The 24,342-nt window shown below is 33.6% G+C and overlaps 2 protein-coding genes across 2 annotated transcripts in view; both read left to right on the top strand.

The window, feature by feature from the left end:
* Positions 1-23,980, top strand: part of LOC145690330 (heat shock cognate 71 kDa protein-like) — a 219,622-nt gene extending 195,642 nt beyond the window's left edge. The window contains exon 7 of the mRNA XM_081765115.1: positions 20,989-23,980. Coding sequence (XP_081621241.1) covers positions 20,989-22,257 — 1,269 coding nt within the window. The 3' untranslated portion in view covers positions 22,258-23,980. The remainder of the gene's footprint in view (positions 1-20,988) is intronic.
* Positions 15,985-17,006, top strand: LOC145688802 (heat shock 70 kDa protein cognate 4-like). Its single transcript, XM_081762976.1, has 2 exons — positions 15,985-16,118; positions 16,151-17,006. The coding sequence occupies exons 1-2, from the start codon at positions 15,985-15,987 to the stop codon at positions 17,004-17,006; spliced, it is 990 nt and encodes a 329-aa protein (XP_081619102.1).
* Positions 23,981-24,342: the final 362 nt, after the last annotated feature.

The following is a 24,342-nucleotide window of genomic DNA, read 5'->3' as shown; positions in this document are numbered from 1 at the left end:
ATCATCACAATTGACTTAAAAAATGTATTACTCAACAATAAAGAATTTCTTGGAAAAATTCGTGTAGTTTAAAACTCTAAAAATCAGCGTTGTAAAATATTAACATTAATTTTAATGTTTATAGCATTGTAAGAAAACAAGGATATATATATTCTGCAAATTTCAACCCAATCCTTGAAATCCTTTACACCATACATCCCATCAGTTTATTATTATTATTATTATTATTATTATTATTATTATTATTATTATTATTATTATTATTATTATTATTATTATTATTACTATCTGATAACTTAGAGACAACAAAGAAAATATAAATAATCTAGAAAGTAACCCAGATATTAACTAAGAAATTCTATTAAATAAAGTAATAAGTGTAAATATTCTACATTTTTGCTTCTAGGCCAAAAATCTGAGAGTGCATTTTATGATGTAATTATCGGAATTCAAAATCCTATTCTATACAAAAGGTCATAAAAATAATTATTAGTTCATTAATATTTTATGAGCATTCCATGACTTATTCTCCAAATTTCTATATTGCATATTGTTATTGGTTTAGTCAAAAATAAATAAATAAAATAAAACAAGGGAATTTCGTTTCACGGCTTAAAATTACGATAGACTTCCAAACTATGCGAATTCAATACTCAAACTTAAAATAATACATCTGTAACTACTGATTGCAATATAGTAATAAAATCAAAGATAGATGCTGTTCCTCGGGCGCTAAATCTATATCAAAAAGTCATTACTCGCTATTCCGTACTTTTCTTGTTCTATGGCGATAAATGTTGAAATCTGATATGGTTAATTTGAACTACTTACAGTTTGAATAGAGAGTTAACGAAGCAAATGAAACATAATATTCGAGATGCTGAATCGATTGCAAAAAGACTGCTTCTCGATATCTATCGTTTTTTCCTGTATAGTAATAAGTATTGAAACCGGAAGTACCAGTAAATTTCAACTATTTTCGATTTTGATAGAGTGTTGTGCTTGGTGATGGTATGTTCTGTTGGCACACGAAATCGATTTAAAAAATGTTTGTAGCTATCTGTTACGGTATTCCTTTTACGGCGCTCAAGTTTGAAACCAAAAATGGTTAATTTCTACCACTTTCAGAGTGAATAGAGGGTTACTGGAGGAGATGGAATCTGGGACGCTGAATAAAGTGGATAAAAAAAAAAAAAAAAACGATTCTCGATATCCTTACCGTTTTGCATTGATACCTGTAGACAAACGGACAGATGGACTCACATATCCATTCTATAAGACACTTATGCTTAGCATCGTTTGAAGGTCTAATACAGGATTCCCACAGACCTGGAAAATCAGGGAATGTCAGGAAAATATTTTTGGCCGAGAAAATATTGAAAACTTCTTTAATGTCAGAGAAACAAAGTAGTCATTCAGGATAATGAAGGCAACTTTAGATTAATCAACAAAACAGTATAGAATGATAGGTTACAGACGCATTAAGTTATATCAAGGTGTGTTCTGCTATGATTTATAGCTAGGTTCTTAACTCTGAAGTCAGTTGAGCTACAGCATCTTGAATCCCTCAATGCAAACAGTGTGGTGGTCTCTGACCTTCAAGTATATATATATATATATATATATATATATATACAAAGACGAGATTCTTAATTCGACCCGTTTCTATGTATGTTGTGCGTAGGTAGGCTCAAGCACAATTCTTTGACGTAGGTGCGTCAATTTTATTTTTATTTTTTAGTTATTTTATTTTATTTTATTTATTTATTTTTGAAAGAGTATTCTTTTCCGGTTATTCCACATACATTTCATGAGGATCTAATGATAGTCTTCGGCACCACAAAACACGACGACACTACAAACTTCTCAATGGCTGAAATTGTTGATATATGCATAATTGTGTGATGATCATTCGTAATTTCGACATAGGTACATCAATTTGATGACTTAGTTTTTGTTTAAATAAGTATGCTCTCGCGGCAGTCTCATAGCAATGTCATTAGGATCTGATGATAGTCATCGAATCTGGACCATGAAACTCCTTAACGATTGATAGTGTTAATATTTTCAGTGTTGATAGTATTAATAGTTTCAAAGATATAATTTCTTGCATACACTTGTGGATACATAATAGGTTCCACATAAATTTTATCAGAATTTAAGGACAGTCTGGAATTGGACCAGCTTTGGAGACAACAGTTGATAGTCTTTAGTTTCCTGTATATGCTTACGTATAATTCCGTATCATCTAGATTGATTTTATATATATCAACTAGTCTAACTGAACTAATAGAGTTACAAGAAAGTGAAAAAATTAAAGAAACTTTGTCATGAAAATATTTAAACCTTTGTCAGGAAGAATTGAGGAACGTCAAGGAAAACAGCTTACAAAAATGTGTGGAATCCCTGAATAAGAAAAAATGATACTGTAACTATAGTGAACTCTTAGGGTAAATGAGAATTCTTTAAATAATATTTCAGTTATTAAGGTCTGCATTATACTTTTATATGTATGTGGGTGTTCTGCATTGAGGTTCAAGTTTATTTGCCAGCAGAACTAGATGGTCTATTAGGCCCGTAAACCAGGAGTGGTTAGCCAGCTTTTCTCCTATGTAATTTAAGGGTGGAATGAAAAACTGTAAATTCGGGAGTGGAATAAACGGATAGAGATATTCAGCAATGTTGATTTTACGTAGGTGGTATAGGATAAGAGAGAATTTTAAGATTTAAGATTACGTGTACTACGAACCAACAGCGATATAAGGCAGGGGGAATCTCTAAATGAAGCAGCGACTGGTATTTTCATTTCAGCACTCTTAAAATGAACGGATCTGTTTGGGTGAAAATGTAGAGAAAAAATAATGAGAAAAAAATTAAATCTTTATGTTTTAAGTCCCACGGTTATGTTGGTTAGGCTAAAGGAGACGGCGATGATGAGAAATGAGTGAAATGAACAAAGTGGGAGGAAACGGACGAATTTTATCATTCTGCAATTCTGCAGATTATCTAAGCTGGTAACTGGTTATAAATTTGTTGATGTATGGAGCTTTTTCTGTAATGCCGTCAACAAACTGAGAACTGGAATTGCGAAGTCCACGAAATGAACCTTAATTTTTGTTACGAAAGCACAATACCCTAATTTCACGCAATTGTTACTCGTAACTTACGCAAACGTTAAATCCAAACACGTTTTCCTTTCGCTGTTACAATGAAAAACAAGTGAGCAGAGCAATATGAATATTTTCTGGGACAAAATTTTATGAAACAACTAGATGCATCATTTATGAACCCTTTACTAGAGCTTGAAACAACTTTGAAAAGATAGAACAGAAAAGGAAATGTTGATAGTCCCGTGTTTTTGTTAATTTAGTTTCCGAAAGTAAACTAGAGTCTTGCAAATATTCGAAGTTCAAGTTGCCTCTTTGTCTTCAATTCTGCAGCTATTTCCGGTAATGTGAAGATTAGTGACGATGGTCTGTATTGAATAGATTAATTGTGTTGTTAAGAACTTAAAAAGGCACTGTGCATTTTCTTCTCTTTATCTTCTATTACTTGCTCCGTATATTTCAGTAGTAGGGCTCCCAGCTGTCCTATTTTCCTATATTTTGGAAATTTGTGTATATATGTCCTATATTTTAGTCTTGTCCTATATTTTCTATATTTTTCAGTGATTGAATTATTAAAAATACAACCCAAGAGTATTTCCAGTGATGATTTAAATTGCTACATATTAGTAAAATGCTAAATGTGTTTTAGCATTTTTTCTGAGGGATTACTAACTAATCTTCATTATTTTTTTTATTTGCTTTTTCCTATCCTTCCATGTCCTCTTTCTCTTTTCTTTTTTGTTTGCTATGTGCTTTATTCTTCCCCAGTGAAGCTTAGCTGAGGAACCTTGCCATGATCCATTTTCTTATAACGCAAGCTGTGTTAGTATTTTCTTTCAGCAGTGTATGTGCAGCAGTATCGGCTAGGCATTAAGGTGTATTGGTATTCACCAGCCTTCCAATATTGCTGTACATAATATGCAGGGTTCTCACGCGTCCTGAAAAACCTGGAAATAAAAGTGTCGTAGAAACGCCCTGGAAAGGTCATGGAAAGCAGAAAGATTGTGAAAATCCTGGTTGTTTTAGAATTGTCTCTCTGTGGTCACCACTGTCAGAATATTTCTTTAATTTCTTTCCCAAGCAAAATCAAATTTCATTACAGTCAGAATGCTACAAGAGAATCTGTCAGAACGTGAGATTTCCTGTTAGATTTGCATACTTACATTTTCTTATAAGTGTAGACACTTTGTTTGATAAATTCCTTGTGATTATGCAAAAACAGAAATCACTTATCTACATTTTGCATGGTGAACTCAAAGAATAATGGCAAGAGTTGTACTGTTTACCCATTCGGCCGAGACCTCTAGTTGGCAGAGTGCCAAGAAGAGTCTATCTTAATGAAAGGAATGGACTGTAAAAGAAAAAGAAAAGGAAGGAAGGCGTTGGTTATTCATGTCGGCGGTAAAGGTATTGTTTGCAGTGTTACCAACCCGGCGCAGTAAATCTATACCTGATAAGATTTTATAAATAATAATATGAGAATGAAATCAAAGTGGGCCTACAGCACTGAAAGCACGATTACCGATTATTATTGTCCGTAGGGCATGACTGGGGATCTACGGTGCAAGATGAACAAAAAATATATATAGAGAGAGAGAGGAATCCAAAATTTGGATGCGAGGATAAGCGCAATACTTTGCTTTCACTGGTTGAATGTATTGGCTCCATCATAATAAAATAACAAAAGGACGCGCGTACACACACACGCTCACGCAAGCATAATCACGAAACAGATAAGAAAAAGAAGTAGAAAAAAACAGTAAACTCCACACGCACAATCGCATGTGTACTGTACAGAAAGACAATAACTGAAGTTCTCCCGCGGGTTGTTGGCGCGATCCACCAAATGTCGAAGCCCCTAAAACACAATGCCAGGCGCGCTCTGTTCACTGCGTGACATCATCACCTAACAAGAATGTACGTGTATTTCTAACCTGGGACCAATTTACGTAGGCTGGCAACTATGTTTAAACTTCCAACCTTCTTTCTCTCGCTCCCAGAAAAGAAAACGAACACATGTTGTCCGTACATACACATATCCACTTTTCGTAATGGACTCTTCTACTTCTGTCATGCGCAGAAGTGTCGAGGCACCTAATGTCCGAGAGTAAACAGTAGTATTTGATCTGTGCAATGAAAAAACTTCTGATGTTGTAAATATAAAAGTGAAAGAAGAAGAAAATCTACTGCCAGATAACAAAATTGATGTCGGTGATGAAGGCGCACGGTTGGCATCGAAAGAAGTCGATAAGGTGCAACAACAGTTATTCACATTAAATGCAAAAAAATTCTTCATAAAAGTAACAAGTTACCTTCAACAAAGTAACACGTGTACTGGTTCATTATTGTACCTTTAAAATGTAAAAGTAAAAATGTATAATAGTGGTGGATCGAGGGAAAGGCATAGGCAACTCGGAACACAAGAATTTTTCTCTTTGTCAGTAAATCAAGTCGTTTATTTCAATCGGTTTCTTTCTTTCTTTTTCTTTTTTTTTTTTTTTCAAAACTACAGCAGGTCTGGTAAGTTTAAAAAGTTATATATATTCTTTTGTATTAAACTAAATCTTGTTTCCAGTTGCCTATTGAGGTGAAGGGAGGCTTCATTGTATAAACCAAACTGTCCTATATTTTTTCAATGGCTTGCTGGGAGGCCTGCAGTAGCAATCTTCTGACATTTCCTTCATAGCCAAGTGAGAATCATCCATGAGAGTCAAGAATTTAAGAGAATTTAAAAGACAAGACATATCTACAAGATGCTATTAAATGAACTAATCACTGAATAAGAATTGGGTTGAGTTGATATATATATATATATATAGGCCAAGAGATATGGAGGCACACAGTTGTGGGCACTTAAAATTTCTGTACGATTTGACAACAACGTTTAGTTCATTTAATAAGATTTTTCTACGTACTAATTGACCTACCTTTAAAATTGTTCCACTGTTGTTGTTACGAATAATAATAATAATAGTAATAGGTGTGGCTAGGACAGTGAAGATTTTTAACCTAAGAGTGTCGCGTGCAGGAACAGTTCATACAAGTAGAACAAGAAGTACTTTATGATGTGACTTCATCCACAAGATGTCACCAACTCCGTTCGTAGGCAGAGAGAACAGCTGTAGATCCACCCCTCAACTTCATCGTACACTATGTGATTTCACTGTTCTTACACGAAAGAGATTAATGTCCATATTATAAAAAGTCACACGCGATTGTTTCTCCCTGATTTACATTATTTTAGATCCATCGCATGCAACCTGGAAAGAATTTTGTCTACTATACAAACATAATGGAACAAATTATCATTGTGTAGGCAAATGTCAATTAAACTGTAGAACATTTAAAGTTTGACACACTTTGTTAATTCATATGGTAGTGAATTCAGGTATTTTCATAAGAAATTGAAATATAAACCTTCAAAGGGAGGAGACATTTTTCCTCTGACTTCGTTTTTTTTTTTTTTTTCTTCGATAAAAACGTTTTCCTGGGTTTCCCCTTGATTTGTCTTTGTGCATATTCTGCAGACTCAAGAATTCTCGTCACGGGCAAAAACGGGTACACGCACTCTACATGTCAAAAATTGATTCACATGTCGACATGTCCTGTCGTTAAACTTCGGAATAATTCAAATCAAGTCAATTTTTTAATCCAGTTGTCTTTACCATATAGAGAGCCAATCCTAGCCGCACTGAAATACCGCTTCTTATGAGGTCAGCGAAATCAAGCAGTGCTGGGTCCGGTCAGAGGAAAGATTGCCGACTGTTCGTACTTAACAGATGGGTTTAGTATTACGGCGTCCACTCAGTGTCGTGAGGATAGTTAAGCTGCTTGAAAGAAAGAATTAGCGATCTCTGGTTTAGAAAGCCAGCATTAATGGTAAGTAGACGATGTGATGATTACTCATAACCCCTTAAGGACTGTTACGCCAGATTTTTATTTATTTATTTATTTATTCATAAAGAGAACCTGATTTTGTGTACAATACTGAAGTCAATTGTTCATGTTATTTACAAGTGAACTTTAAGGGTTGTAGCTAGAATGGAAGAAAGTAGAAACGCTTTCAAAGTCTTGAGTGGAAGACCAATCGGAAAACGACCATTAGGAAGACCTAGGCGAAGATGGGAGGACAATATTAAGATGGATCTCGCAGAGATTGGAATACAAAGTAGAAACTGGATGCAGTTAGCTGAGGATAGAAGTCAGTGGAGAGCTTTTGTGAACGCGGCATTGAACCTCCGGGTTCCATAGGCCATAGAGTTAGTTAGTTAGTTAGAACTTTAAGGGTACTTAGACATTTTTGGGGGTGACAACACAATTAAAATGTTCTTTAAAATTTACTTGCGATCCTTTTGAAATTTTGTCTTAACTTGAACATATACGTGACGTAGTTTATAATTACCTAACTCAATGGCCTATGGAACTCAAGGTTTAATGCCCCATTCACAGGAGATCTCCATTGACTTCTGCCTTAGCCCTGAATCCAGTTTCTATTTCGTATTCCTATTTCTGTGAGATCCACCTTAATGTTATCGTCCCATCTGCGCCTAGGTCTTCCTGATGATCTTTCTTGGATTGGGTTTCCAGGTTAAATTGTGAAAGTGTTTCTACTTTCTTTTCCAAGATACATGACTTGCCCAACAGCCTCCTAGACTTAATGACTCTAACAGTGTTAAGTAAACCGTATAAATTAATGTAGTTCCTTGCTATGAAGTTTCCGCCATTCCACATTTCCGTCCATCTTGGATCCAATATTCATCTTAGGATTTTATTTTCAAACACATTCAGTCTGCATTCTTACCTTAAAGTAAGCGATCGTGTTTTCGTAACCATACCGTGCAACATGCACAATTATTGTTTTATATATTTTAAGCTTCAGATTCTTCGACATGATTCGCGAAGACAAAATATTTTGACCTAAATAATAATAACATGAATTCCTTGCTTTCAGCTGATATTTAATTTCTTCGTAGATATGGTTTGATCTATTAATTTAGATCCTAGATATTTGAAAGTAGTCATTTTGACGAAAGTGTTATTTGATATTTAAACGTAACCAGTGGTGCTATTCTAATCTTTTAACAACCGGTTCTCTCTCTCTCTCTCTCTCTCTCTCTCTATATATATATATATATATATATATATATATATATGTATATGATGTACCACCAGGAAAGTGCCATGTTTTGAGGAATGATAGTATTGCCATGACAAGCAATTGATCGAGATATCGATGAAAAAAAAAAAACACTTTATTTTGTACACATTGCTTCGAAGGTACATATCTCGAAAACTAATGAAGATATTGGAATCATTCAAAAACGTGTTGCAAATAGCAAAAACGTAGCACAATTAATAGGTATTAGGGGTCGTTCACATATTACGTAACGCTTTGATCAATTTTACCCTCTCCTTGTCACACTTCGTAATACAAGGCTGAACCCTCCCCGTTTGTTACCCCTAACGCTTTTTGATTTTTGTTTTTCACCAATTGTGCTTATTTTGGGAGTTATCACAATAATAAAAATTAATGGCACAACTTTTCATTACAAAATGCTTGTATTTTGAATATACTTGTAGTGTTTTTCGCCAACAAATCAAAGTATTAGAAAATTGTAGTACCGTAATAATATTTTAACCCCATAAGGTTGTTTAATTAAAAAGTCTTAATTCTTCGAAATTCCATACTGTCGTTTTCGCAAGAAGATCGCACTCAACCTCTTTAGGTCACCGTATTGACAAGGAGAAAGTGCTGCATGAAGATACAGGTGAAACAGAATCTAGAGAATTGACATTAATATCTTTTTCTGGAATCCAGGATGCTTCCTGTATTTGAAGTTTCTCAGTGTCGACGATACAAAGAAGTTCTCTTCCCCGTAGATTACAGATTTGACGTGGCTGCACACTTGAGGGAGCAGGGACATCTCGTTTTGAGAACAAGCTTTTCGGCCATCTTCTTTGGACTTCAGTTCTTTCCCTTTTCAAATTATTCTTGTCCTAAATCAGTGTCAGAATGCGAATAAACTCGATTTCTCTTGGAAAATTCAAATCTAACGATAAAAAATTCAGTATGAGATGAATATCCGAGGAATTCGGTTTTTAATCTTATTTTGCTTGGATCGTTCTGTCGCGGAAAATATTATTTCACGAGAAAGAGTTTCTTCTGTTTAACATGCGAAACCCCTTGGGAAGAATAGAGTGGGTAATGATTCAAATCAAAAGTTTGAAGTCTATTCTCAGAAATAGCGATATGAGTAGGAACGCGAGGGCATTTTCAAGCGGTAATTACGATTGCTAATAATTAAGTCCAGAAAAGCGTGTACCGTAAATGCATTGCGGTGATAGCCACAAAACAGAACTTTATTGTATTGTAATACACGCAAGGTTCGTCACCAGTCATGCTGGTGTCTAGTAGCGTCGTCAAATCCCTTCTGCATGATTCAATTTATACAGACTGTATGTTCTCAATTTTCCAAAACAATATAAATATTTATTTATAAAAACGAAAAGAACTGAATAACATTATTTGTTTAAAAAATTGCATATAAACCTGAGAATAAAAATAAAGATTACAGAAAAAACACGTTACGTAACGAACATGTTAACCCATTCCTCTCTCGTGTCATACTTCGTAACACAAGGCCGATCCCCCTCTCCCGTAATATGTCGACGACCCCTTAGATACGTATCACATTCATTACACTCACAGATCCTAGTATCCCGGACAAAATCCCGGATTTCATATTCAAATTTCTATCTGCCCATTCAAATTTCTGTCTGCCCATTGAATTGGAACAACTGAAAGTTGTTTTCACAACAATACAAGCAAGCGGGAAAAGTACAAAGGCGTTTTCACTAACTTCTTTGGCTCTTTTCTTTCATTCTTAGTTAGGTCATGCATGTGTATGTTTATGTCTGAGTACAACAAACGGTTCTGCGAACTCGAAATAGCACCACTGAACGTAACCATAATTTGCAATATTATGGTTACGGCGAACTTCCATGAATTTAGTTTTCTCTGCATTTAAATCCATGGCCCTACAGTTGTTTAATAAGATCTCTGGATTTCTTTCTATTGTCCTCATATCATCCCCTATTAGATTTACATCATCAGCGTAAGCCATAACCTGATTACCGAGTGCCATTCAGCTCTAGGCCCTGGATGCTATTTTCATTTTCCTTGTAGCGTATTTTAGAATAAATTGAATAATTATTGAAACAACGCATCTCCCTGTTTCTGACCATTCCCGACATGAATGCTTGTGGACATTATATTCCCACTCGGACTTTATTTCGGGATTCATTATTTAAACACACCTTAATTAATCTAAGTAGTCTTTTTGGCATTCTAGAGTCGATAGAAAATGTTATAGAAAGTTTACTTCCTAACAGTCATACGTTATTCTGAAATCACTAAATAATTGATGTACTGGAGTATTGTGTTCCCATATCTTTTCGAGTAGGCCCCCTTATTTAACGAGTGATAAGTATCTGGTCTATGGTTGATCGATTTCGCCTAAATCTGCACTGATAATCTTTAATAATTTCATCTGCATCTGGGGTGTCTTCCTCACAATATGTGTGAGAGGGTTTTATAGGATGTTGACAAAGGAGAGACGTACTTTATAACGAACAGGATAGTAAGAACTGTGCGAATTAACTTGTGCCACTGCTGTTTACATTTTAGTTACAGAACCGGCCATTGATACTTGTTCAGTGGTCAGTACTACTACTAATAATATAGCTATGGATACTAGAGTAATCGTATTTACTACCTTAGGGTAATAGTTTCCAATGTTGTATTAGCTATTGATATTTTGAATTTAAAAATATAAATAAATGGAAATAATAAAGATGGTAGGTGAAATCTTGAAGAAAGAAAAAAAGGAGACAATGTGGACAAGGATTATTAAATATACTACACAGAAGACTGCTGTGATTTTTTTTTTAATTACGAATTATTTATAAAACTTCTTGACATGCTAACTTATACAAAATAAATAAATAAACACGTCAGGCAAAAAGTTTCGATAAAATATTGGGCTAGGAGAGGAAAAAGGAACAATACCGTACACTTCTTGTGTAAAATTTGAATACATAACTTCTTTATTATTATTATTATTATTATTATTATTATTATTATTATTATTATTATTATTATTAAATGTATGTGTGTGTGTGTCATCAACTTGCCGTATAGAAAGACGTTACCTAGAGCTTTCGGATTTTGTATACAGATAGATCCTCACCAGATCTGGGAAAGGTTGATAGGAGGTCAAAATTTATAAAAGGTTTTGGTTGATTCTAAGATTTTGCATGTATCCAAGCAACATTATTTACAGGGTATGACGGGAAATAGTATGAATGTTTTTTTTTTCGCCAAAACGTGGGGAAGGAGAGGTATGTTACTGCGCTGGTTAGGTGGTAGGGGGTCTTAGCTACCAGCGCACCAGTCGTCTCCAAGCCTTCACGGAGTGTAGATCGAGTTTAAGGTGAACCCCTTTCAAGGTGCCTTTGTCATCTCCACAATCAATCGTTTGTTAGATCAGCGTTATGCGGTGAAGTTTTGCGTCAAACTGGGTAAAACTGCGAGTGAGACCCATGACATGATCTAGACTGCTTATGCAAGTGATGCCATGGGTCGATCAAGTGTTTTTGTGTGACAACTTCTTTCTGGACGGAAGAGAGCAAATTGAAAAGGATCAACGGTCGGGACACCCTTCAGAGGCTAAAAGTGACGAAAACGTAGTGCAGTTTAAGAAAACGAGACTCAGAAATCGAGTCGTCCGTGTCCGTCCATCAATGGCTGGATCATGGAAGGTTCATCACGACAATGCACTGAGCCATACCGCCTTTGCTGTCATGGACTTTCTGACCAAACATGGCATCACACAGCTTCCCCAGCCACCCTACAGCCCAGATGTCGCTCCTGCAGATTTCTTCCTCTTCCCCCGACTGAAAAAGGTTATGAAAGGACGGCACCACGGCTCGGTGCAGGCCATTCAAGAGTCCGTAACGCGGGAGTTGAAGAGCCTTGCAGTTTCTGCGTTCCAGGGAGCGTTCAGTGATTGGCAGAGTCGATGGAAACTGTGTTGATGCAGAATGGGCATATTTCGAAAATTAAGTAGATGTGTTAAAATTGTGAATAACTTTTTAAAAAAATAGTCCTACTACTTTCCGGACAAACTCTGTATTCATTATGCTGGCTTACACAACAGCAGAGGATAAATACCCGGACAATTGAATGATTATCGAGACATTCCTTTAAGGGCATTCTTATTCCTCCCTTTTTTATCCAGGTTCTAAATTAATGGATGCTTACAGCTGGTTCGTAATGAAACCCAATATTACCATTATACCTTCACTCGTAAAATTAATGTGTGTCAATATTATAGAATTATAGAACTGAGGCAGATGAAATAAAACACGCTCAAATGAAGGGGGAGTTTACTAAAAACACAAGAAGTATTAAGATCAATGTCATGTTGGTTTGCGTTTTGGAATCTATTCTCACCATGAAATATATTATATGAGATGCAGATTTACAGGTTAATGCGGGACCCAAATTTACAGCATGTATACCCACAACAAACAAACTGCAGTTGTCCTTCCGAAAGTCGAGGAAGCCACGAGGAACTCTTACTCCCTATGACATTGGGGGGTGGGGCTCAGTAGTAGAGCGTTCACCTCCGGTGCTTGGGGTCCCTGGTTCGATCTTAGCTCGCGCCGTGTAGACTTTGTGGTGGACAAACACCGTGCTCGTGGGTTTTCTCGAGGTTCTCCCGTTTCCTCCAACTTTCTTCATTCCACCATCTCATTCATTTCTCATCATCACCGTCTCCTTTAGCCTAACCGGCATAACCGTGGGACGTAAAACTCAAAGATTTCATTTCATTTTTCCGTATGACATTGTTATGAAATTACTGAAATGACAGTCTTAATTTTAAAACCTAAGCATCTGAGCTTCTTTTATTTTAAAATAAAATACAGGTATATATATATATATATATATATATATATATATATATATATATATATATATATATATATATATATATATATATATATATATATATATATATATATATATATATATAACTTTCGATATCTTATTCTGTAGCAGAGCTGAAAATATGCTTAATACAGAAGTAAAATCTACAAAATAAATAAATAAAATTGAGTGTAATAACTTAATCCACCTGGCAGTACTTCATATTGTTTCTTCTGTTAAGTCTTATATAGCCACTTTGACGGTACCTACTAGACCCATACGTAAACAAGTCAATATGCCCTGACGCATTAATTATTCTCAAGTTGTCATTCCTGGCATATAAAAGCAGGCTTTCCAATTCTTCTAGAGGATGCATCGTACCAAATCTTGATATTTCTCAATGGGGATGATTGCAGTTCATTTTCCCCTTCCATTGATACCTAAACCAGCAAGTGGCTAGGTGTAAGTTGTCCATAGGCGGTGCAGTTATTGCAGCTGCAGCCACATTAACTTCGATTTTCAGATTTCCTACAATCATCCTTTGTATTTTGTATATTTTTGTTTCCTAGGGTATATTTGAGTGACTTCTTAAGTCTCTCATAAGTTACTTGGTATCATACCGTTTTTTTTTGTTTGTTTTTTTTTTAAGTAAAACAGGTATTATTTTTGAGATCTTAAGGCTCAATAGTGCAGAGCTTTCTGGCAACAATGTTAGGATGTGTAGTCCCATTCTAGCCTGCACCCACATTACCAAAATCCTGGCACCGCCTATGAAGTTATCCTAATTTCGTACAAATTCGTGCTGTACTTGAAAATGATTTTTCAGCTCGCTGGTGCAAGAGTAACATGCACTTAATATGGCAGCTAGACGTCGTAGTGTAGGAAAATAGTCCCTAACGTTATGTACTTGAAATTTACGTAAGATGTCACCCAACTACAGACTCTTCTCTGCATGCTATTTTAAAATGAACAAAAAACACTAATACACACTTATGCACTCTTCAGAGCTCAAGAATAAAAAACATACAGATATTTAGTTCTTGTGTAATATTATCCATAGGCATAATGTCAACAGAGTTAAACACTTGGAAATATAACAGATTTTGGTAAGAGAATTTCCAAATCTTATAACAAGATTTTATAACACTAACATAAATTGCCGGACTGCTTGATTATGGAGATTATTATAATCTTCGAAATCTATCTTTAAAAGACTCTTCTATAACATGTTTGTGATAATTCTGAAACGCGTCCAAATAAGTTGATGAATCAATAATATCCTGAAAACGTTAGGTTGCTACTGATACATTTCTAAATAAATCACTAAGCGTAAACTTTTCGGATTGTAAAATTAGTAAAAGAATTAATTGATTTAAACATTTCCAGGGAACATTAGAACGATAAGCATCTTTTTCGGGACTAAACTTTACATTTTCTTATTATTGTTCTAGTCTCTTTTTCTAGACCTTGCACCCCTTCCCAATCTATATCATGCCCCGTTTCTTTAACATGTTTGTATATGGCGTTATTCTCTCTTTTAAGCCTCACATAGTTCCTATGTTTTTTCGCTTTTTTCGTAAGCTTTTCCCGTGTTTCTCCAATGTATATCATATTACAATTCTTACACTTCACACTTTATACACTACTGCTTCATCTTCTTCATTTATGTCTTTCCTCTGGTTTCTCATTTTCTTAACCACTTCCAGAACTCTCCGTCCTCCTTTTCTGTATGTCTTTACACCGCCCTTTCTTAATAAGTACTTCCGTATATCTTCTCTTATCTCCAATGCTCTCTATCCCGTGCTATTTTCTCTCTTCCTTTTTCTTTTCTCCTTCCCTTCCTTCTTTCCTCTTCTAGTCTGCTTTTCTTTATCCTTTTGGTTGTACCCATTCTTTTCTAGTAGACATTTATTATGTAAGAAAAGAAAAGACATTTATTGTGTAAGCAGAAGCCGGTACAAAATTAGGTTCAGATCAATACAAAAATATAGGATCCTTGCCGTTACACTGTAAAACTCATATCTAATCTTGGAAATTAACACTACTAGTATATTGATGGATTTTCGTAAGGCAGTATAGTACTTATTACAGAAGAGTAGATCTGTTCTAAAACAAGTATAAGCTGTGAGGCTATACTATATTTATTGAAAAGTCGGCACCAGTGTTAGCTAGTTGAGGACAGATCTATTAGGTGACAGTTGTTTCTGATAGGGTAGAAGTTTTCTTTGTTTTTTGCTTGTATCATTTCTTGACACTGTATGCTTATTGAAGAGTCATATATATAATACCATACTTGAACTAGTTTTGTTCGAAAGAAAGAAAACGAAAGTCCAACAGTGACAAGAGACGTAACGAATTCCGTGTCTATAAAGAATTGTTTTGATATTTACTGTAACATGAAATAAAGAACATTCTTTAGGTTGAAACGAACAAATTCAGAAGATGAAATTGGTTATTGAGACAAAATGTAAATGTTATTCTAAAATTGAACATCTTTCTGGTTATTTCCAAGTATATATAGTATACTGTATAAATTGTAATTAATTTACAATGTTAGTCTTTGCACTTGCACTACACGTACGATCTAATGGTCTAAAGGAATATTCGTGAGATCACTCGATCAGACAGCACATATTAGAATGATTTCAGAATTGTGAAAACTAATAATGAATTTTACTCTCAAACATTATACCTTAATTGAAAGAGAAATTATACTCTTCACTGTTTATTGAAAATATAATGTACCTGTGGAAGTATTCTTTAAATATCGTTTATCGTTAAAATTCTTAGTATTTACATATACAGATATACTTAATAAAGTTTTCTGCTTTCAGTTTGAGGAAAAGAAAACTGTACTGATTTTTGTCTTTGTAGGTGGAACGTTAGATGTGGAAGCGACATCTTTCTTCTTTCAAACAAGCTACTGTTGAAGTGGATTCCTTATTTGAAGGAATAGATTTCCATACTTTTATTACTCGTGCACGCTTTGAGGACCTTAATATTGATGTTTTTCCTAGAGCGTGTAAGGAAAGCTTTAGCTAAAGTGTGTAAGGAAAGCTTTAGCTGATGCTAAATTGGAGAAGGCTCAAATTGACGGTGTTGTTCTTGTAGGTGGTTCCAGTCGTGTTCCAAAAGTTCAGCAAACACTTCAGGAGTTCTTTGATGGGAAAGAATTGGTTAAATCCATTAATCCTGATGAAGCAATAGCTTATGGGGCAGCTATCCAAGCAGCAGTTCTAACAGGAGTTAAATCAGATGAAATCAAGGATTTGGTTCTTCTTAATGTGATCCCACTTTCATTGGGTATTGAAACAAGGGGACATTTTATGAGCGTTATAATTAAGCGTAATACTCGAATCCCTACGGAGAAAGCTGAATTTTATAGAACAAGACATGATTATCAAACGTCTGTCAATATTAAGGTGTATGAAGGTGAACGAAAACTTACAAAGCATAATCATTTACTCGATCGTTTTTACCTAACCGACATTCCCCCAGCACCAAAAGGAAACGCGAGAATTCACGTAACGTTCGAAGTTGATGTGAACGGCATTCTAAAAGTAACCGCTGTTGAAATGTCTAGGAAAAGAATGAAAATCATTACTATCGCTCACGACAGGAATCATCTAAGTGAGATAGAAGTAAATCGTCTGATACATGAAGCAAAAAAATATAAAGCCCACGATGACAGGAAAAAGGAAATAATATTGGCAAAGGCAGCTTTAGAAGAAAGCTGTTTACAGATGAAGAGGGTACTTGTAGCTAACCAGAATATCCTTTCGGAAGAAAATCATGACTGCTGTAATGATGTAGTTCATTGGCTTGAAAGTGTGCATTCTCCAACAAACAACCACATCAAAACCAAGCAAAGAGAACTCGAGGAAATATGCAATGCTATCTTTCTATAAACATATTAATCAAATTTTAGAACACAAATAAATGCTAAAACTTTGTGATTGATCTCCAATAAGAGTGTGGAAGTGCTTTTAATTCTTATGATAAATTAAACTGTAAATTAATGTCTTATATAGATTCAATCCTGAAAAACGGACAGTAAATTAACAAAACAAACAAAATAAATTTCAAATATTGTACTTTACAGTTTTGTTAAGGAGCAGCGTAGCTGTGATGGATAAAAGCCCTACATAAGGATACTTTTGTTAAAAGAAAACTTCTTGCAATTGCAACAAATTTCGTTATAACTATAGTTTCATAGGAAAAATATGGATTTTTAACGCTACCGATAAGATCGTTTTTTTTAGAAACCTTCACTGAAACGATCATAAGTATTTCAGATACAAGTTCTAGTAGATTACTAAAGTGCTAATAGGAGTAAGATTATAGAAAGAATGGTACGTAAATAATTACATAATTTTGTTTCACACTACTTATTACTAGAGTAAATTAATTAAATTATCCTACAAATACATTATATGTTTCATGCGCATATGTACTACGATAAAACAAGACAAATTAGTAATAATAGTCTAATTCCAGTTTGATGTTAACTGTTACCATATGTTATGTTATTACAGAAAAGCAAATATTCAGCGTACGTCAGTTCAATTAGTACATCTAATAGTTATATAATCACAAATATAAGAATAAAATTATAGACACCACGATAAAACCACGAATCTGTAAAATAGTAGTTTTGAGACCATTGCGAGGAACTAATTTAAAGAAGAGTAAAAATGTAAAAGTCGCTAGAACTGGATCATTTGTATATTCTTCATTAGAGCAAAATAATGATTCGCAATTCTCGGTTTTTCTGAGAGTTGTAACTCTAAACAAAGTAATCTCAAAACTAGTATTGTGATTAATTTGTCTTCGTGGGATGTCATTAGTAACATGTTAAAGTGTGTTACTACTCCGCTTCATATATTTAGTACATATAACAAGTCATCGTTGCCAGTCGTGCTAGAAGCCTTGTATATAGATTAAATTTAAGATATATATACACAAAGATTGTTTTTTCGCCGCAATTGGCCCATGACCGCCAATGTTCAATCACTGATAAGACATTTATTAACGAAACAAGATCTTCAGTTCACATGATATTTCTGAGACGTGAAAAACCTAAAGTGATAGTTATATTCTTCAATATAAATATGTCAAACTGTTTTTAGTATTATGCCATGTAATATTATGTTCAGTGTATGAAACTTTTTGTTGAAATTAAAGACAAAAGAAACAATATTATGTTCATTTATTAGATTTCCATTACCCTTATTATGTGTTATCAAACTATAATTTTGTTTTCACTATTCTGATCGTGGTTCCTACAAAATAATCACATCTCTTGAGATCTTTACGGCCAGATAAAATGGTACAAGTTGCTTTATCTTTAAAAATATATAAAATATTTAATATATATGTATGACTGCAACCACTGTCCTGCTAGTTGCTCGATTCCACGTCGATACCTTGAACTTATAGGTAAGGAATTATCTTCAAGAAAAGAAATACTGCATAAATGAGACTCATATATTAGTCGTGTTTTTATTACATTTGTAAAATCTCCAATCTTTCAGCATTTTTTTTTCTTTTTAACAAAAACATGATTATAAAGAAGTCAGTTGGTCAGTTGTTCAATTTTCAATTTTAGAATCCTTGCACCTAAAGAGCAAGATTTTTCCATGAAATGATTCGATCTTCATGTTGGTGATTTTGCCTCTTGAGTAAGGTCAAGATTGTAAGTGGCTGAAGCTGTTCAGCAAAACTCGAAGTCGCAATAAACAAGATACATCCTTAAGGTTGATTTAAAGGGACAAGTTTTGCCGACAGATGGCACTACAGTCTTCGTATCTCTCCCATATATTTTTTACATTTCACGAAAATTCACGATTTCTCTTACAAATTTCAACCTACAGACTTCAAATTTTTAGAGAACGAACGTCATAATCTATGGAAGGCAATAATCCGTGCCGATTTTTTATTTAGAATTTTGTTCATTGTTAAAATTGCTTGATTGTTGAAATGGTTATCTAAATCTTTAACAATGGAACTGTTTCAACAATGAAAAAAATCTAAATAAAAAATCGACACAGATTGTTCCTTTTGATAGGATATGAAGTTCCTTCTCTAAAAATTTGAACTCTCTAGGTTGAAATTTGTAAAAGAAATTGTAAATTTTCGTGAAAGGTAAAAAATGCATGGGAGAGATACGAAGATTGTAGTGACATCTATCGGCAAAACTTGTTCCTTTACACTAACCTTAATATCTCTTTATAAATAGTACTGAAGTTAAGGTATTTCGGAAAGAAAGAAAAAAAAAAAGATGAAAGAAACTTTTCTCAAGGAAAAGTAGACAAACGAGTAAATGATATATAATGTATACTTGTCACCAAAATATATAATTCGAATTTTGATCAGAATGTTTTTGTGAGATAAACGGAGAACTTCTTGCCTAGGATCCATATAGAGCGTTCAATAGAAGATCTAAGGAGCTAAAAGGTTTTGAAGATAGCGAGAAGACAATGAAATGATAATGTAAAGACATTGTTTTAGGGAGACGAATAAATAACATATTGTTGCAAATTTTTCTGAATTCAATTTCTGTTATACTATGTTTTTAAGACTAGTTCAAAGGAGACACAATTGTTTCGTCCCTCTTTAAATATTCTTAGTGTCCCTCTTAAAATATCTTAGAATGCAACCCTCTTAAAAATATTATTTTTTGATAACTATTTAATTTTGTTAGAGTGTATGTAGTCATTGTTTAAAAGTAAAGAGAAAACGAATTCCAAGGTAGTATAGAATGTCTCAAAATGTGTAACTACTTTTACTTTTCTTAATTCTTATACTGATTTAGAGGAGCCATTCTTGAAAATGCATGAATTCCATCACCAAACAAATATGAAAATTTATTAAACTTACTGAAAATTAAATATACATATCCTTGGTCATAAAACAATTTACAATACAATCTGATTTAATATTTCAATAGTACTAATTAGCAGGAGACCTGCCATTCTGCTTAGATATGAGATTCCTTAATTGATGAGTTAGATATTACTGACAGCAATAGAAGGTAAACGTACATTAAGAGTATCTTGGCCATCTTTCAATAGTTAATTTCTTACTTTTTCTAGTTCCTTGATTCTAATTTAACTAAAAATATATAAAGTACTTTTTTAATATATCTTAATATCACTTTATAGGGAGAAATACCCTTTTCACTTAACATTTTTTAAAAATATTAAATGATGAAGAAAATTAATTCAGGATCCTTTGTTATTATTCATAATACTAAACAATAAATTTGACCGTGTTGCTTTATTTTAAACAAATGTCTTAATTAGGCACGTGATACTTAACCAGCGTTTTGTTTGCTTGTAATACAGTTGAAACAAATACCCTTATGAAGTCCCTTATATAGCGGCTTATTTATTATTGATAGATAATATCTATTTATTATTGATAGAGTTCTTAACTTTGGATTGCCGATACATATTTTCTGTGTTAACGATTAATGCCTGTACGTATTTTCTATAATAATGAGAATTGGTGATACACACTTTTTGTGCTAATGAGGATGTCGATACTTTTTCCTATGTTAATTAGAATTTCCAGTACATATTTTTCTATGTTGATTTTGATTGCCGATACATATTTTCTATGTTAATAATGGTTGGCGATACATATTTTCTATGTTAATAATGATTGGCGATACATATTTTCTATATTAATGAGTAAAGGTTCAAAATACAACAGTGAATTATAATGATATATTATTTACTCATTTGTCTTGCGCATATTATGATTGATTTTGTTTAACAATATTACAACTTATTTAGATTGAAAAAAAAAATACATTAAACGATTTCTCCTTGTGTTCTTCAACAGAATACTGTATATAAACTTCCGTACGATTTTTTCTCTTTTCAGTTCGCAGAAGAAAAAGTTGTGCTGGTGTTTGATTTTGGTGGTGGAACTTTAGATATATCCATTTTGTCCATAAAAGGAGGCTCATTTCAGGTAAAAGCGACATCAGGAAACAGTCACCTTGGTGGAGAAGACATAGATAATAGATTAGTAAATTACTTTGTAGAAGAATTTAGGAGAAAACACAACAGGGACTTAAGTGGAAATAAGCGAGCGTTACATCGTCTTCGTTCAGCCTCTGAAAGAGCTAAACGCCATCTTTCGTCTTTTAAGCAAGCCACCATTGAAGTGGATTCTTTGTTTGAAGGTATAGATTTCCAATCATCTATCACTCGCGCACGTTTTGAAGATCTTAATCTTGATCTCTTTAATAAGGCTTTAGAGCCTCTGGAAAAAGTTTTGGCTGACGCAGAACTTGTGAAAACAAAAATTGACGACATCGTTCTTGTAGGCGGGTCTACACGTATTCCACGAGTTCAACAATTAGTTCAGGATTTTTTTGATGGGAAAGAGTTAAATAAATCGATCAATCCTGATGAAGCAGTAGCTTATGGAGCAGCAATTCAAGCAGCAGTTATAACAGGAGTTAAATCAGATGAAATAAAAGATTTAGTGCTTCGTGATATTACCCCACTTTCGTTAGGAATCGAAGCCGAAACGGATGATTTCATGAGTGTTATTATCAAGCGTAACACACCAATTCCTGCGAAGGCAACCCAACGATATACTACAATGGATAATAATCAACGAAACGTGTCCATTAGGATATTTGAAGGCGAACGGAAATTCACAAGAGATAATCGTCTGCTTGGGAGTTTCCTTTTAACGGGAATTCCTCAAGCTCCTGCATGTGTGCCGTTAATTGATGTCACTTTCGATATTGATTTAAATGGTATTCTGAAGGTAAAAGCAGCTGAAACGTCAACGGGAGTGGAAAAAAGTATTACTATTGTCCAAAATAAGAATCGACTCAGTGAACAAGAAATAGCTCGATTAATCGCTGAAGCGGAAAAATACAGATTTGAGGATCAACGACAACAAAAAATCATCCTAGCAAGAAATGCGTTGGAATTATATTCTGTAAATATGAAGACAGACGTTGAAGGTAGATTAATCAATGTCCTTACAGAAAGCGACAGAATGAAAATAATAGATAGTTGTAATGAGGCTATGGAATGGCTTGAATGCAATCAATCTGTTGTAGTGGAAGAGATTCAGGCGAAGCAAAGGGAGCTTGAAGAAATATGCAATTCTATTTTGGCAAAATTGTAGTAAAACGAGCACCATTGTGCGTGTCATAGTGAAGGATATAAGGTTTATTTATAACATAGGTTATTTTGCCATTATATTGTACCACGAATGGCATAGAAATGAGAAAGCCAAGAGGAACTAATTTAATCACCCCACGAACTTTTCATGATGAAAGCTACTATAAGACTTTAGAATCACTAACGAATAAGTGTTTATAAAGATTTATCACACTATTTAACCATATTGTCTTCGAAACAAGTATAAATATAAGCACGTATTGATCATTTTCACACTAGGGGTGTATTTTACAAAAGAGCTAGTCCTTTAATACTAATATAAAACTGGAGATTATTTGTGAAAACTACTAGTGTTGTAATACTTGTGTGAAAATTTTACAAAATCAAGTATTTTATAATTGAATATACCATAAAATCGTGAAAAATTAGATATATCAACATGTAGTAGAAATGACTTTTACTATTATTGTATAATTTCCACTTCATAATATTTCACGACTTGTAAAAAATATGTTACAAGACTTGTTGCTTCGAGAAATAGGCTCTGGTAATCAACATTTTATTAATTGTAAATGTCGTAAAACCATAATAAATTAGACTAAGACATCAGTATTTACATATGAATTTTATTATTATTATGCTGTTCCAACTTTATAATATTTTGCTGTTTGTGAAAAAGCACTTTTAGAACTTGTTAAGTTTTGTGAGTCGGGCCTCAGTCGTTATTTATGTGAGTAATGTTTTGAAAAACATATACAATAAAAAATAATACTATGTATAACTATACTACCTACAATACCGTATTTCCCTGGAAATAAGACCTAACGAGAAAACAAGCTCTAGCATAATTCTTCGAATTGTTCATAATATAACCCGTACTCCAAGAATAACACCTACCTCCAAAACATGTCCCAGTAGTTGCAGGACTCGAAACGGGTTCTTTATAAGTGAGTTGATTATTTTTTTCTGTGTACAGTTACTAGAAGATATATTTTTACTCATAGATTATCATTGGTTACATTTTTAAATACCGTAAATTAATATTATTATTATTCGAATAAACCTCCGAACAAAACTTGTTTTGCACGTTTCTCGCAACAATCAGAAGGCACGTTAATAACCGTTACGCTTCGTGTTGACAGGCACAGTGTTCCGTGAAAGTAAAAGATAAACCTTGTTGGTATATTGGGCAAGAAAATTAATATAAGACCCAGTAACATTTTCGGGAAAACACGGTACTGGAATAATGATAAAAGACTTTTTTTTTAATAAGCGCTTCTCATGAATACGTTCACGAGCAGTTTTTTTTTTTTTTTTTTTTTTTTTTTTTTTAACAGATCGTTAGATTGAAAAACTTCTTTACTTGAAATGCAAAAGAAAAAAATTCAGCATACATTGTAGGCCACCAGACATTTGTAACGTAGTTAAACAAGAGAATAAACACACAAAATAATTTGATTCAGAAAATTTGATTTAAGTACTCTGTTTATATCCAAAGACGAACACCAAAACTAATATTCCTTATTATATTGTAGAGTTTATTAGATTAGACAGTATTGTTAGCATTAACTTTCTTATTTAAAATAGAAATTTTATGTATATTACAAGAATGATTTGAGAAATGTTCATTCGTAAATTTTTCATCTATTTTGTGCACTTCACAAAAAATGTATTTTTTTTATTTCTATGCATATTATTCAATAGCAATGTTTTCAATATGTAGATGTTTGAACCAATAAATTACATATTACATTCGCTGTTTTTTATTTATTTTTTTTTTATTTTATTTTTTTTATTTATTTTTTTTTTAATTTTTTTTTTTACAATGATGAAGAGTCAATTAGGAGTAAGTAAATGGAGTTGATCAAACGACTTTTACTGTTAAACAGTAAGAATTATTTTTTGTCAAAAAGTGAGAGTAAGTATGATCATAAGTATGCATCGTTTGTACAAAATTCCTACAAATCTGGACTCTTTCTTTAATAAATATGAGGTGGCTTGTTCCGTAATTTACAAAATGTTTATTAATTGCAGTATTTGCCCAAAAGTTCGTGTGCTGCCTCCATATTTGAGGATTTGTCACTCTTCA

This window comes from Thermobia domestica, chromosome 7 (genome assembly GCF_964235325.1).
Source record: "Thermobia domestica chromosome 7, izTheDome1.hap1.1, whole genome shotgun sequence".
NCBI lineage: Eukaryota > Metazoa > Arthropoda > Insecta > Zygentoma > Lepismatidae > Thermobia > Thermobia domestica.
Note: the sequence above shows the minus strand (reverse complement) of the source record. Positions and strands in the feature narration are given on the sequence as shown.

What these genes read in the sequence shown, in the direction of transcription:
- LOC145688802 (XM_081762976.1), top strand. Translation starts at nt 15,985, where the DNA reads ATGTGGAAGCGACATCTTTCTTCTTTCAAACAAGCTACTGTTGAAGTG. An exon ending in ATTGATGTTTTTCCTAGAGC is followed by an intron (nt 16,119 to 16,150) that starts GTGTAAGGAAAG and finishes AAAGTGTGTAAG; the next exon opens with GAAAGCTTTAGCTGATGCTA.